This window comes from Podarcis cretensis, assembly GCF_951804945.1.
Source record: "Podarcis cretensis genome assembly, chromosome: 4".
NCBI lineage: Eukaryota > Metazoa > Chordata > Lepidosauria > Squamata > Lacertidae > Podarcis > Podarcis cretensis.
Genome location: NC_137173.1, coordinates 85,855,276 through 85,871,708, shown reverse-complemented (window position 1 = coordinate 85,871,708; position 16,433 = coordinate 85,855,276). Strand labels below are relative to the sequence as shown.

Below are 16,433 nucleotides of genomic sequence, written 5' to 3'. Positions count from 1 at the left end.
TCTTTTAACTGAGGGGGTAGATTAGGTGGCCTTTTTGTGGAGATGCTGACAGAAATAGAACTGTTATTTTATTGTTGAATTTGAGTGTTCTAGATATTTTAAACTGATTTTTAATTCGCTATACATTGTATGCCACATTGAGAAAATACTGTGGGTTGAAAGGTGGCCAACAATATTAATAAAATAAGTCCCATTGGGCTAAGTGGAAGTTAATTTTATGAATCAATATCCTTTGGACACATAAACGTATGTACCTTAAATTATTTGTATTCTACATGCTCAAAAACAACTTAAACTTGATGTTACGTTAGGAATGCAAGACTTTACAATGATTCTAGGTGTGTTTCCAGATGGAGGTTTATTGCTGCTCACGTGCACAGGTTTTTATGCAGGTATCATTAAAAAATGGCAGCCTACACTCCACCCCCCCCCCCCAATTTAAAATAGATTTCCTCATACAGCGAAAAAATCCACGAAATAGGTTTTTAAAAATCCATTACACATCTGCAGGCAGTAGTAGTATGGAAGCTTGATATTGTACTTTTCGAAGTTGGTGGTTTGCCACATCTCTACTGATGCTTCAGTTGTTGTTGTTGTTTAGCCGTTTAGTCGTGTCCGACTCTTCGTGACCCCATGGACCAGAGCACACCAGGCACTCCTGCCTCCCGCAGTTTGGTCAAACTCGTGTTGGTAGCTTCGAGAACACCGTCCAACTATCTCGTCCTCTGCCGTCCCCTTCTCCTTGTGCCCTCCATCTTTCCCAACATCAGGGTCTTTTCCAGGGAGTCTTCTCTTCTCATGAGGTGGCCAAAGTATTGGAGTCTCAGCTTCAGGATCTGTCCTTCCAGTGAGCACTCAGGGCTGATTTCCTTCAGAATGGATAGGTTTGATCTTCTAGCAGTCCATGGGACTCTCAAGAGTCTCCTCCAGCACCGTAATTCAAAAGCATCAATTCTTCGGGGATCAGCCTTCTTTATGGTCCAGCTCTCACTTCCATACATCACTAGATGCTTCAGTAGATGGCCTCAAATACACCTGTACTGTATTTCAATTTGTTCCCCACCTGAACACAGTCATTTGTTTTCAGAAGCCCATATGATACGCATTGCCTCTTTTTACCAACTGCTACATGCTGAAGGCCCCCTTCATGGATCACTGCCTTGCCGTGGTGAAGGGGCTTGAAGAACTCAGAGAAGCTATGAACTATGCCGAGCAGGGCACCCAAGATGAACAGGTCATAGTGGAGAGTTTTGACCAAACGTGATCCACCTGGAGGAGGAACCGGCAAGCCACTCCAGTATCCCTGCCAAGAAAACTCCATGGACAAAGACAACAGGCATATAAAAGTTATGACGCTGGAAGATGAGCCCCTCAGGTCGGAAGGCGTCCAACATGCTACTGGGGAAGAGCGGAGGGCAAGTACAAGTAGATCCAGAGCTGATGAAGCGGCTGGGCCAAAGCCGAAAGGACGCTCTGTTGCGGATATGCCTGGAAGCGAAAGGAAAGTCCAATGCTGTAAAGAAAAATATTGCATAGGAACCTGGAATGTAAGAACCATGAACATGGGTAAGTTGGAGGTGGTCAAAAATGAGATGGCAAGAATAAATATTGACATCCTGGGCATCAGTGAGCTAAAATGGACGGGAATGGGTGAATTCAGTTCGGATGACCATCATATCTACTACTGTGGGCAAGAAACCCGTAAAAGAAATGGAGTGGCCCTCATAGGCAACAAAAGAGTGGCAAAAGCTGTACTGGGATGCAATCTCAAAAATGATAGAATGATCTCGATACGAATCCAAGGCAGACCTTTTAACATCACAGTAATCCAAGTTTATGCACCAACTACTGGTGCTGAAGAAACTGAAATTGACCAATTCTATGAAGACTTACAACACCTTATAGAAGTGACACCAAAGAAGGATGTTCTTCTCATTATAGGGGATTGGAATGCTAAAGTAGGGAGTCAAGAGATAAAAGGAACAACTGGCAAGTTTGGCCTTGGAGATCAAAACGAAGCAGGGCAAAGGCTAATAGAGTTCTGTCAAGAGAACAAGCTGGTCATCACAAACACGCTTTTCCAACAACACAAGAGACGACTCTACACATGGACATCACCAGATGGGCAGCATCAAAATCAGATTGATTATATTCTCTGCAGCCAAAGATGGAGAAGCTCTATACAGTCAGCAAAAACAAGACCTGGAGCTGACTGTGGCTCAGATCATCAGCTTCTTATAGCAAAATTCAAGCTTAAACTGAAGAAAGTAGGAAAAACCACTGGGCCGGTAAGATACAATCTAAGTCAAATCCCTTATGAATACACAGTGGAAGTGAGGAACAGGTTTAAGGATTTAGATTTGGTGGACAGAGTGCCTGAAGAACTATGGATGGAGGCTCGTAACATTATACAGGAGGCAGCAACGAAAACCATCCCAATGAAAAGGAAATGCAAGAAAGCAAAGTGGCTGTCCAATGAGGCCTTACAAATAGCGGGGGAGAGAAGGCAAGCAAAATGCAAGGGAGATCGTGAAACATACAGGAAATTGAATGCAGATTTCCAAAGAATAGCAAGGAGAGACAAGAAGACCTTCTTAAACAAGCAATGCAAAGAAATAGAGGAAAGCAATAGAATGGGAAGAACCAGAGATCTGTTCAAGAAAATTGGAGATATGAAAGGAACATTTCGTACAAAGATTTCCATAATAAAGGACAAAAGTGGAAAGGACCTAACAGAAGCAAAAGACATCAAGAAGAGGTGGCAAGAATACACAGAGGAATTATACCAGAAAGAAACGGATGTCTCATATACCCCAGGTAGTGTGGTTGCTGACCTTGAGCCAGACATCCTGGAGAGTGAAGTCAAATGGGCCTTAGAAAGCACTGCAAATAACAAGGCCAGTGGAAGTGATGGTATTCCAGCTGAACTATTTAAAATTTTAAAAGATGATGCTGTTAAGGTGCTACACTCAATATGCCAGCGAGTTTGGAAAACTCAGCAGTGGCCAGAAGATTGGAGAAGATCAGTCTACATCCCAATCCCAAAGAAGGGCAGTGCCAAAGAATGCTCCAACTATCGCACAATTGCACTAATTTCTCACGCTAGCAAGGTTATGCTTAAAATTCTACAAGGAAGGCTCAAGCAGTATGTGGACCAAGAACTCCCAGAAGTGCAAGCTGGATTTAGAAGAGGCAGAGGAACCAGAGACCAAATTGCAAACATGCGCTGGATTATGGAGAAAGCTAGAGAGTTCCAGAAAGACATTTACTTCTGCTTCATTGACTATGCAAAAGCCTTTGACTGTGTCGACCATGGCAAACTATGGCAAGTTCTTAAAGAAATGGGAGTGCCTGATCACCTCATCTGTCTCCTGAGAAATCTCTATGTGGGACAAGAAGCTACAGTTAGAACTGGATATGGAACAACTGACTGGTTCAAAATTGGGAAAGGAGTACAACAAGGCTGCATTTTGTCTCCCTGCTTATTTAACTTATATGCAGAATTCATCATGCGAAAGGCTGGGCTGGATGAATCCCTAGCCGGAATTAAGATTGCCGGAAGAAATATCAACAACCTCAGATATACAGATGACACAACCTTGATGGCAGAAAGTGAGGAGGAATTAAAGAACCTTTTATTGAGGGTGAAAGAGGAGAGTGCAAAATATGGTCTGAAGCTCAACATCAAAAAACGAAGATCATGGCTACTGGTCCCATCACCTCCTGGCAAATAGAAGGGGAAGAAATGGAGGCAGTGAGAGATTTTACTTTCTTGGGCTCCATGATCACTGCAGATGGTGACAGCAGCCACGAAATTAAAAGACGCCTGCTTCTTGGGAGAAGGGCAATGACAGGCCTAGACAGCATCTTGAGAAGTAGAGACATCACCTTGCCAACAAAGGTCCGTATAGTTAAAGCTATGGTTTTCCCAGTAGTGATGTATGGAAGTGAGAGCTGGACCATAAAGAAGGCTGATCGCCGAAGAATTGATGCTTTTGAATTATGGTGCTGGAGGAGACTCTTGAGAGTCCCATGGACTGCAAGAAGATCAAACCTCTCCATTCTGAAGGAAATCAGCCCTGAGTGCTCACTGGAAGGACAGATTGTGAAGCTGAGGCTCCAGTACTTTGGCCACCTCATGAGAAGAGAAGACTCCCTGGAAAAGACCCTGATGCTGGGAAAGATGGAGGGCACAAGGAGAAGGGGGCGACAGAGGACGAGATGGTTGGATAGTGTTTTCGAGGTTACCAGCATGAGTCTGACCAAGCTGCGGGGGGCAGTGGAGGACAGGAGTGCCTGGCGTGCTCTGGTCCATGGGGTCACAAAGAGTCGGACACGACTAAACGACTAAACAACAAACATGCTGAAGGCACTTTCAAATTTCCATAACCGAGGAGGAGCTGTTCTCGCAAGACCTCCCTGCCCTCGGAGCATAGCAGACGACCTCCGAACTGAGCTACTCCTTTCCCTCCCCCGAAGACCTTTCCGACGACTAGGCGCCCCAGGCCCCGCCCCTTTAGAATGGGCCCTCACGCGCGTGTAACACGTGAGTAGAGCTTTCCGACGACCCAGCGCTCCAGGCCCCGCCCCTTTAGAACGCGGGTAACTTATCCAAACGCGAGGCTACGGAGAAGCGGCTTCCCTCCGCTCAAGTCCTCCGCCAATGGGAGGCGGACGTGGGCGGAGCCCGGAAGAGGCGAAGTGCGGCGACGATGGCGGCGGTGTTCGGGCTGCGGCGTCTCCTGGCGGCCGGTCAGAGCCTGAGCGGGCGGGGAATGTGAGTGACGGCGACGTAGGGAGGCGGGAACGCACGCGGGGGAAGGGAGGCATTGCTACCCCCCTTCCCTGAAGATTGGGGGGGGGGGGCGGAATTGGGAAGAAGTTCGCAGAGCGGTTGCTCTCCTCCCCGCTTTTTACTGCCACCCTTGCAGTAAAACACATTCACACGTGCACACACACACACGCGTCTCTTGTGCTGCCAAGTTCCGAATAGCTACGTGGTCCTGTAAGCGTTCGAAAGTTGGGCTGTCTCTTAGAGAGGGAAACTGACAAACAAAACAAAAACCCCACAGCCCACTCTTCAACCTTCATTAAGGGCACTGAAGGGGAAAGGGGTGCCGTGAGTCCCGTAAAATCTGCAAGCGCCATAGCCTCCTTATCCCTGCTTTCAAAGAAGGACCGTCAACCCCTGCAAGGAATAACAGCAGCCTGATCTTACTAAGTAAACCCACCAGAGTTCAAAACATTACAGTCTTCTTCAAGGTAGGGCTGTTGGGATTATTTCATAGCCACTTAAGTGGGATTTATCCCAAAACGCTAAATTAACAGGATTTGTTTGTATGTATGTTTTGAACACTTTTACCGCCACTCTTTTGAGTATGTAACCTCCGAAAGCAGTTTACGAAATGTTGAGATGGTAACAGTAGTAATAAAGGTAAATATAACATCCAGAAAAACTCATCTGTCAAATTAAAAGTCCAGGACCAAGGTATTTACTGTAGTGAGCATTGAAAAGGCCAACTTCCTTAGGAAGTGAGTTCTGAAGGCTATCACAAGGCACCCTTGGCCTCAGTAGGTGTGGGGACATGCAGAATACCTCTGCTTAGGATCTTGATATACAGTATGGGCAAGTTTTTTTGGGGGGGGGGCGGTGATGGCGGGCTCGATGTCACTGTTTCACTCTCACACCCGCTCTCAGTTATGTTGCCCCCACCTCCCTGAACAACCCTGAACAACACCAAACATTAAAAATAAGCACATCTTACTCTGATAAAAGGAAGTCCATTAAAACCCAAAAGTTGAAAACAAATGCTAACTATCTCAGAGAATCTGGAGGGGACCTTTATGAGGGGATAACCAATAAGTCGGAGTCTCAAACAGGTTCACTTTAAATAAATAACAAAATTTATTTTTAAAACCAAGGTAGCAAATAACACACTTAGGTTTCTTCAGACAGACAATGTTAATTCTGTTTTAATTAGTTATCAGGTATTTTGGCTTGCTTGATAGTTTGGTTCTTTTCTGAGGTGGCACTTTCTTTCAGGTAAAGGTAAAGGGACCCCTGACCATTAGGTCCAGTCGCAGACGACTCTGGGGTTGCGGCATCTCAACAATCCCAGCCTCTGAGGTACTTTCTTAAGGGCTCACCACACACTGCTTCCTTCACTGGGTTTTGGGAGTCTCGTCTTTCTTCAAAAGAGTCTCTCCCCTCCAGACTAGCTTGATCCCCAAGTACAGTCATACCTCAGGCTGAAGTTGCTTCAGGTTGAGAGCTTTCGGGTTGTACTCCGCGGTGACCCGAAAGTAACGGAACACGTTACTTCCGGGTTTCGCCACTTGCGCATGCGCAGGTGGTCAAGATGACGTCACGCGCATGGGCAGAAGTGGCGAATCACGACGCGCAGACGTGGGTTGCGTTTACTTCAGGATGCGAACGAGGCTCCCAGCAAAATTCGGTCCTTTCTCTCGAGGAGCCAGCGCTTCTGTCTCTCGCCCAGCATCTCCATCTGTGTATGCCTTGCACCCGTTTGCTTCTCCTTCTGAGAGAGAGAGAGAGAGAAGCCCTGCAAGCTGGCTCCTCCAGAGAAAGGGCTGTTTGGAGAGAGAGAGAGAGCGATCAGAGATTGAGGAAAAACAATCACATGTTCTACAAGTCGATCCGATTGACCTGTTGGACAATGGTGCTAACGAACACCAAACATTAAAAACAAGCACATCTTACTCTGATAAAAGGAAGTCCATTAAAACCAGTATCACTGAGACAAGTGACCCCAGCACCTGTAACGTTGTAGGCCTTACCTGTACAGATGGTCATTGTCATACTATGATGCCGTTCTGAATTCCATGCTTATAAAAGGGAGGAGTTTGATGAGACAGAAAATTGTGTTGGAATTTTGGGTTTATAATTCATTCAATATTTTGAAATGTGGTTGAAGGTAAAGGTTGGATTCTTATTATTGACCAATTCTTCACCTACAATGTCAGAAGACCGAAAAAGAGCTAGTGGAGCAAGCTTAATGAAGGCTTTAATCCCACATGTGGTTTCCTGTAGGGCTTTTTTTCCATTCATTGCCATTGTATGAGAATGAGGGAGGTGTTCATAGTGAGTTCCAGCACCTCCTTTTCTAGAAAAATAGCACTCACTGGTTGCCAGGGCATAGCACTCTGGCATGGATCTAAAGGTGGATGGATTTGTCAATTTAGGTTCCCTCAGTTTCTCTTTCTTCCAGTTTTAAGTTTAATTCTCCACATTTCTGGACCAACCTGTGAGATATATATATTTAGTACAAATTTTTGCAAGTACACATTTTTATATAAAATAAAAAAATTCCTTCCAGTAGCACCTTAAAGACCAACTAAGTTAGTTCTTGGTATGAGCTTTCGTGTGCATGCACACTTCTTCAGATGTGCATGCACACGAAAGCTCATACCAAGAACTAACTTAGTTGGTCTTTAAGGTGCTACTGGAAGGAATTTTTTTATTTTGTTTTGACTATGGCAGACCAACACGGCTACCTATCTGTAACATTTTTATATGTCGCATACACATTTTTTGTAAAGCAGATTCTCCTAATTTAATGCACTTTTGTATATAATGCACTTTTGTATGTTGTTTTCACTAATATGTGCATTTCCACCCACACTTTAAAATATGCAATTTTGCGCACGATGGCTGTGTTTCGATTTGCACCTTGATTCAGGAAGTGTGGATTTGGTAGGTTTGCCTTTAAAAATGAACTTTTTGTTGAATCTCTCTCCCATCCCTACTTGGATCCTATCATAAACTGACAAAAATAAAGTTTCCTCTTCCCCCGCCTACCATGGGGGTTGCTGGAAGAGGGGGAGATTTCCCAAAATCAGGTTGTGATCCACCCAGTTTTGGTCGCTCCCCCAGGAACACCTGGTTCAGGATGACCCCCTGACTCTGTAGCATGAATTTTTGGGGGGATGGGAAGGAAACATTCCTCCCCTGACTTTCTCCAAGTTGATGTGTGATTGCCAATGCATGGTTCCTTTTGGACCTGGAAGAGGGGAAATCAGGGCCATAATGTGGTGGGGTGTAACATGGTGGGGCCCACTTAATTGCACTCCGCCAACACATTCAGAGGGTGGGAACAGAACCTCTGTGCAAAATGGTTATCGCCTGTATAGTGAGCCTTATTTCTTCTGAGTAAGAATGCTTAGATTTGCATTGCATTGAGCATTATGGTTTGGTTACCTGAACACCCAAAGCCCTTTTACAGAGCTGCTTTTAACAGAAACTCTGTCCACATTGTATGGTGGGTTGGACTTGGCAGCTGGAATTAGGACAGTTTGTTAACATGCTCAACCTTTTCGTTGTATAATATGGTAGCATTGTGGGCAGAAGAACAGAACTCGTCTTTAATTGGGTGGGCTCTTCTTATCATTGTCCCTAGTGGTGGCATATGCCAATGAATTGATAAGTCAGGGTAAACCTTTCAACCTCTGTTTGACTAGGAAGTCACAATTAGAGCCCTTTTAAGCTGTTGTTTTTTCATAAATTGGACACTGGAGGGTGCTAATGCAACAAAAGCTGAAATATAGCCTAACACGTTTTCTTTGTTAATCAGAAAACTTTCTCTCTGTCTTGCAACATTTTAGCAGACACAAATCTTGAACAGATACAAGATTTCCGTTGACAGGAAAATAAAATGTAAAAAAATCTCTGTGAAGATGAGGTATCTCTTTTTTACCTGGAATTATTATTATTTTGTTTCTTTAACAATTGAAATGTTGCTTTATACAGTTGTTAAAAGTTGTTATGTAAGGGTGAAAGATCTCTCTCTTTTGCTTTTGGTGCATTTTGAGGATTTTGGCTCCAAAGACTGGTCCTCCCCATGCCTTTGTAAAATCCCTTGGATGTCTTTGTTGTGCTGTTTCATTTTAAATTAATCTTAAATTCATTTTATTACTATGCAGCAGAAAGAGATGAAAATGAAATTGTGTTGCGTTCGTTGTTTGCAACCTTGTTGGGGAAATGTTCATTTGAAAGCACCAGCTCATTTTTCAGGTTTTGAACAAGTTTGTTTCTCAGTGATTTATGTCATTGATGCTTTTGAGAATCAGGACTGGCTACTGAAATGTGTTAAATTTGACAGTTTTTGCAAGCTGTTTTGTGATGTGGGACTAAACAGGAAGGGCGTGTGTGTCACTGCACTGGTGGTGGATAAAGTATTTAATAAAGTATTATTATAGAAGAAGGATGAAATATAATTGGGAGAGTAGCTTAGGAACAACAGTTGTTCTTTGAGGCTGTGCCATGCACTCTGATTCTGCTAGTCTCAGATAAGTGCAGTTCCCATATGCAGCTTGTAATGTTGTCAGGTGTAGCTGATACTCAAGCTATAGAACTGGAGCTTAAGGTTGCTGGGCTGGAAAAGATTTACTGGGTCTAAAGTATATCAGTCAAGGCAGTCTTTGCTTGCTACAAACCTGTGCCACAGACTTAAAAACAGATTTAATAGCCCTTACTCTCTAGGAACCCTTAGATGTGTAGTTCAAGGGTGGAAAGCTAGAGATCAGGATTTGTAACAGAATTTCCAGCATTCCTCACCCAAAGTTCACATGGTATTTGTTTTGGTTGTGGTTGTGAAGACATAACTAAACTGACATAAAACAGATAAACTTTGTAGAATTGATGGAAAATATATTTAGCATTTCCCCCGAATAGCTAGGAAGCTTCCCTAACATCTAAATCACTGAAAACTGTTCCGTTGCAAGTAATACCAGTGTTTTTGGTTCTTCCTGCAATGACTCAAATAGAATAATCCTATGAATGCTAGGTATTGATATTCTTTTCCCAGACAGAGTTGGCGCAGTATAATAGAACCTAGGGGAACTTAAAAAATATATAATGACAAGACTATATCTACTTGAACTCAGGTGTAAATTTGAATTACTTGTTATCATGGTATTGAGGTCTTCTTTTCTTCCTGTTTCTATAGTATAACTATACTGCAGTGAAAGAACATCTCAGCTGGTGATTATACAACTAAATGCATTTGCTTTCATATTTTTTACTGTAATGACATTACACAGTGGCTGGCCATTGTGAAGTCTCTTCCGCAATGAAAAGGAAGTGATGAAACTCTGAAGAATTTGGGACACGCCGAGTCGATTTTCTAAAATTTAATGTACTCATTGTAGTTAAACAGTTAACAGAGACATTTTATATTGAGCTTTCAGGTGACCTAATTTCCCCTAGTACTGTACATTTAGCTTTATACATCTGCACCTAATTTGTAAAATGGACTTAATGAGAAACTTCAAACAGTTTAAACATCAATTACAAAGAGGGCAAGGTTTTAAAGTTCCAGTAATCTGTCCATATTGGTCATTGAAACATGATCCCAGCTGGATATAATTCAAGACAGATGCCATTCCAAAGCCTTGAAACTAAGGACACTAACAAGCTGTTATTGTAGGTTGAAGCTCTACTTGGTTTGCTTCACGAGAGCGCAATTATTGCTTTCGTCCAGTGTGGATTTAATAGTACTAAAAGTGTTTTTAAATATTCTCTACTCCTCAAAATGTCAGCCTTAAAAAACCCTCAAAAAGTAGTACCTGATGTGATGGGCGTGTCATAAGAATGACTTACAAGGTTGTGTCATAGCCTTCCCTGAGGACTCTGATGAGGACAACTAGGGGGAGGTCATGGGTGAGAACCTGCCCCTGACTTGGACCTAGGCCTTCCTGTTGAGACTTTCCCTCTGGAGTCTCACACGTCCACTTCCTCAGCTCAGAAGAAGGTGGGCCCTTCCAGTGCCAGGGAGGCCCCTCCTCTGCTAGGGAGGAGGAAAGGGCCCGAGCCCACAAGGAGTGGCCTGCTTCAGGCCAGGAGTTCTCAGTAGGACAGGTGAGCAGTTGGACTTGCCCCGCCTCATTGCATTGAATTGTTGGAGCATCTTCCTATTCCTGTACAGTCTCAGATCACAGCTTCTGATCCTGGGCCCCTGTCTTTGTCCCTGAACTTTGTTTAGGGAACCCTGAAGCTCCTCTGCAGAATTGCTTTGATCCTTGCCTCATTGTTAGTGCCTCAGGGCGTCTGGACTAATGTCTGCTTATACACTATATGTTTCTGATTATACACTATCAGTCTGTCAGAATAAAACTTGACTACTTTATTTACACCGAAGGTACAAGTGTCGTTGCTCTTGGGTAGGAACCAAGAGACATTTATGTTGTTAATTCCCAATGTTGACATCTAATTTTAGGACCTGATCCTGTGGGTTGTTGTAGCAGCAAATAACATGAGTAAATAACATGAGAGAGTAGTGACCACTGTACAGCTATGAGTAGATCCAGGGTGTCATGTGTGACAAAATGATATATATTTTTTCAGTTACATTAGTGCAAATCAGCACACACCTAAGGCTGCTTCAGTTGTTACCCAGAAATGCTACAAAGAGGATGCTCAGGTGACTTGCATGTCCTCTTCCATTGCTTCCAGAGAACATCTGGAGTGGCTTCTTGCACATCTTTCCTGGCAGATACTTCTGAGCTAGCATTTAGTCCATCTTCTGTTTGGAGCTGCTAGGGGGTGTTTGGAGCTGCCACCCTTAATGTGCAATATTATAAGAGGAAAGCAACTGACTCCACATAGTGAAGACCTGTAGACCTAAATCACTTGACTTTCATAGAATGCTGCTGCACGTATGATGATCACATCTCAGCTTATTACGTTTCTTATTTGGTTTCCTCTCTTTGATTCTATAAACACAGATGAGTCTGTACTTCAGCCTCCAGGAGTGCAGAAATCCTTTAGGGAAGATCTTCCCAAATGAGGTTTTTACAGTAGGTCTTCTGTCTTATATGACTGAGAGAGAGGAAGCAAAATCAGTTACGTATTGCTGTGTCTTAAATGTGGGATCAAGTTATTTTATTTGTTCTGTTGTGTATCACCTGATAATTAACAAATAATCTTTATTCCTTCTTGGTGTGCTGTGAAAAGCTAGTAAGTCTTTGGTTAACCATAGTTTGCATTTACATCCAGATTGGAAAACATATGTCTACTAGGTTAGGAACTAACTGAGATCTTAAACTATGGTTCAGAGTTTATTTAAGGTCCTGTCTTGATATGTACATGATAACCATAGTCTCATTGTTTGAGTGTAAGAGGAAACTATAGTTAACTGAACTCTTATGACAAGCTGAGTAGAGAGGAGATAAGGAATTGTTTGGACAGGTAGAAGGCTAATGCTGATCTTGGTTTATTAAGCTAAGATATGATTGAATCAGGCCTAGGTGTGTACTTGCAGCTATGCCTTGTTCGTAGGAAGAAGTGATGGTGTATGTTGTTCTTTATTACTTTATAAGTGGTTTCCCAAACTTGTAAAAATGTTACATGGAAAATATATATATATACGAGAGAGAGACATTGCATATACTTTTGTAAATCAAGAAAATCTTTAATAAAAAAATGCTTCAAGAAAAAATAATAAGTGGTTTCCCACAGTTGACTTCATTCATCTGAATAGCTCAGCCGACTTCGGTGATGTTTTACTAGATGGTACAGGTAAAGAAGCTAATTGAATTGCAGAGAAAGGTTGAAATCCAATGTTTCGTGAGTGAACTTCTACTTGCGCAATGCAACATCAGTTTCCTCTGCTCATCCCCTACAGCCTCCCTACACCGTGCCCAATATCTGCCCTGGAGAGTATTCCAACCCTCTGAAGTATGAGGTTGTGCAGAGGGTTGCAGGGCAGAGGAGAGGTAAATCTTGTTATATGTGGGGGTCTGTTCCACTCATGCACAGTGTTGGATACAACTTCGTAGGGGTCTACATTGCAATTGAAGAATAAAATACTTCAGAGCTTGGCTTTTCCTTCACTCATCCCTCATGTAGGGATGTCTGAAATTATTTATCTCATGTCCAGAACAGAAATTAATCCAGTGAATATGATAGGTGTATACTGTTGTTGTTTTCAATCTGCAAACAATATGCAATTGATTATGCATTACAAATCTTTGTTTGTTAAGGAGAAACAAGCCATGATCCCGGGTTTGGACACAATACTAAGCTACCCCTTTCCTGGTTTTCTTACCTGCGTGCCCAAAGGGAAGAGCAAAGTGGGAACAATTGGGCTACATGCACTAGTACATAGCTTCTGTAGAGTGTGGTTTAAGTAGTGTTTCTTGGCTTATCATTAGGTGTGAACACAGCCAATATGCCTTGTGAGTCTCAGATGCCAGCGATTCACAACGGGGGTGGACATTTGCAGCATGCTCTGCTTCTGAACCTTTACAAGACACTTGGCTTGCCTAGTTTTGGAAGGCAGAAAGCGGAAGTAGATAGATCACTGGTTGCCAGTGCAATCCGCCAATCCAGGGGCTGCTGGATGTGTGTGCAGGCACATGCGAATTCCAACAAGTACACATGTCCATGGTCTCATTGAGGAACCAATAATCAAGTTTATAGTGTATAGGATTCACACAACAAAATCTGTAGGTCTCAGACTCATTTTAGCTAGAGACCACCAAAATACAAATCAAAAATACCCAAATAGATCAAAGAATACTTGCCGCAAGCAAGCCAGCACCTCTCACCATGTGCTACCACACAGCTAATATATCCAGAATGTATATGCTCCAAGTCTCCCTATTTTCCAAGGACTGTCCTGGATTTACAGAAGCTGGCCCGGTTTCTGATTTGATTCTGGAATGTCCTGCTTTTCCTTAGGACGTTCCTATTTTTATTGGAGAGATGTTGGAGGGTATGCAGAACTCGCAATCAGGGAGTGGTCTCTTAAAAACACAGCCACTCCCTTATTATAGCATGTCCCCCAATTCACCACAAAGACATGATTTTTCATAACACCCACAACCGCTGGACAGTCATAGGGTCCATAGTATGCTTACAGGAAGATGCAGTAAGAGTTCGTACATTTAGTACACATACATAAGTGCAAATGCCACTTTCTCTGAATATTGAGTAATACAGATTTTGTAGGTATGCAAGGACAGTGATACAAACCAGTGTCAAAGTTCTAGAATGTCAAAGAAATAAACAACTGAAGGCAGCCCTGTTTAGGGAAATTTTCAATAATTGATGTTTTAATGTATTTTTAATCTTTTGTTGGAAGCCGTGCAGAGTGGCTGGGGAACCCAGCCAGATGGGTGGGGTAGAAATAATAAATTATTATTATTACTACTACTACTAGAATTGCAGTATCCGAGGTTTGTGAAGTCCTGAGAACGGATTGTCTTGCGTTTTCCGCAAGCAAGGTGGCACCAATATTCTACTACTGCCTTTTAAGCTTGGGTGCATTTTTGGTTCCTTGGGAAAGCATTGAAAACATATGTGTGAAGATGTGTGTGGCACAACCAGCTAATGAGACTGACTGGAGAACACACATTTCCTGTTAATTCCAACGTCTCGTACCTAAATATGTAGAGGATCAGTGAAAGGCACTAATTTAACTGAAGTGCCTTGAATCAGTGGGATTTTGTTTTGCCCTCTAATTGAAAGAAAATCGAGCTCTGCAGTAAAATATTTTTAAAACATTTAATCCCATTTCCTGATTGGGGAAGATGCAAGTGGTGTTGGCACACCCACAGCCAAGCTGTAACTGTGCATGAATCAAATTAGCATTTTTACTTACATTTTACTGGTTTCTCCTTTCATTTGCTGGCCTCTACTTGGATTTTTTTTTTTAAAGCAAAAAACCTAAAGCTCATTAGCACTGTTTTTGGCAAGTCACGAGTCATTAAATTTGGAAGCAATTTGTAGCATTTAAAGACTACTGTCCACAAAGTCCTTACTCCAGAAAAGTCTTATAGATAAATCTTGTAGATTGAACTGTGTTGTTGTTTGTAGATTGCAGCCCAAATGGTTATATTTTGGTCTTCATCAAAGCTCTGAATATCACTTCCTGTGCAAAATGGCTCTATACTTACTAGTTTAAAAACAACAATAACATGCAATTTCTGTGGTTATTGAGAGTTTGTTAATTTTGTCGGGGTTTGTGCATGCAGACTCAGAAAGAAAAAGTGACCCACGGGACAAATCCTATACATATAATCAGAAGTAAGTCCAGTTGTGTTCATGGAGGGTTACTTCCAGGTAAGTGGATATAGAGTTTCAGCCTTGTTTATTCATTTTTGTGCGAAAAAGTTCTGTAGTTTTATTCACTTTGGAGGTCAACGCATATTGATCTCTATTCTTCCTCTCCCCCTTTTTGTTCCCGGAGGAATTTCTCCATCTGATTTACTTCTCACTGCTGTAACTTTCGGGCTACAGACTTTACATTGAGAGTTCTATTAATTGTTCAAGCAACGGGTGGGGGGGGGGGGAATTGCTGCACCTGGAAAGCTCCGAGGGACAAAGCTCAAGACATCCTTTCCCTAGTGGTTCTTCACCTGTGAGTTTGCCCTGAGATGGCCATAAAAATTCTGTGGACCTCGTTTTATGTGAGACCATTAGGCAACACGAGAATTTGGGACTAGCTGCCCTTCGTTCTTCGGGACACTGAAAGGTGCCATTTACAAGCTCTAAGCGCCTGCAGGAAAGCAAAACAGGCTTGTAAACTTAAATTCTACACCCTGGAAGGTCCCCGGTTTGTAATGGAGGCTACAGGCCTAGATTACTAACACTGCAAATGTGATTTACGTTTTTTAAAAGAAAGCTAGGAAACATCTGTCTGCAGAAAGTGGACAGGATAGCCTATCATTCCATAGTTCTTTTATTTGGGGGGGTATGATATTGTATTTTTGTGAGAAGAAAGTGAATGAATAGAATCCAGTGCTGTCCCCCCCCCAATATTGAGCTTTCAGTTTGTTGCAGTGGATTTAAATACTTACATTTATACAATATTTCATCTCTGTTCATGACCATCCCAGACTTATCTGCTCAGAAGTAAGGCCAATTTAATGAGTTTTACTCCCGAGGGAGTGTATATATAGGAGGGTAGCCTTAGTTTACAGGCTTGAATGTTTTGTTTTTTAGTATTGTGAAGAGGAATATCTTTTTTCCCCAAAGCACTTTTCCAGTATACAAAGGGATTTACGTTTCTCTCATATGTCATCCCAAGAAGGCAAGTTAGGCTGAGAAATGGCGACTTGAGTACAATTGACAGATTCATGACTCAACAGGGTTCTGAACCTGGGAACCAGCGCTCTGACTGTAGTTCATCTGCGGGTGGTTTTTCTTGAACTATTGACAGCCACGAGCAGTAGTGGAATTATTGGTGTGAGTAAAATTACTTGAGCCATATCTTCTGCTAAATTCCAACGTTACATTGTTCTGCTTGCTCCCAAATGCTGCGTAAAACTTTGTCAAGGATGTTGGGGTTCACTGTGAGTCCTAGGGGTAGGGTGTGACCTGCACAGTTTGCATTCTACTGTCGCAGCAAAAGGACTGAATGAATGATTGTGGTCAAAGTACCCCAGGAAAATTAAGGTGCGGAAATAGGTAA

At 42.6% G+C, this 16,433-nt stretch overlaps 1 protein-coding gene and 1 long non-coding RNA gene across 4 annotated transcripts in view; one reads left to right on the top strand and one right to left on the bottom strand.

Moving 5' to 3' along the window:
• Window positions 1–343: 343 nt before the first annotated feature.
• Window positions 344–4,530, bottom strand: LOC307214433. Its single transcript, XR_013838083.1, has 2 exons — window positions 4,357–4,530; window positions 344–1,125 (listed from the first exon to the last, which is right to left on the bottom strand). It is a non-coding gene; the product is annotated as an uncharacterized lncRNA (long non-coding RNA).
• A 109-nt stretch (window positions 4,531–4,639) lies between these two features.
• The window catches only part of CLYBL (citramalyl-CoA lyase), a 194,950-nt gene continuing 183,156 nt past the window's right edge, over window positions 4,640–16,433 (top strand). The window contains exon 1 of one of the 3 annotated variants that reach the window (XM_079972949.1): window positions 4,640–4,777. In XM_079972949.1, coding sequence (XP_079829075.1) covers window positions 4,713–4,777 — 65 coding nt within the window. In that variant the 5' untranslated portion in view covers window positions 4,640–4,712. Of the gene's footprint in view, window positions 4,778–8,679; window positions 8,700–16,433 lie in introns of those variants that run through there. The other 2 variants (XM_079972950.1, XM_079972951.1) reach the window with 2 other exon arrangements.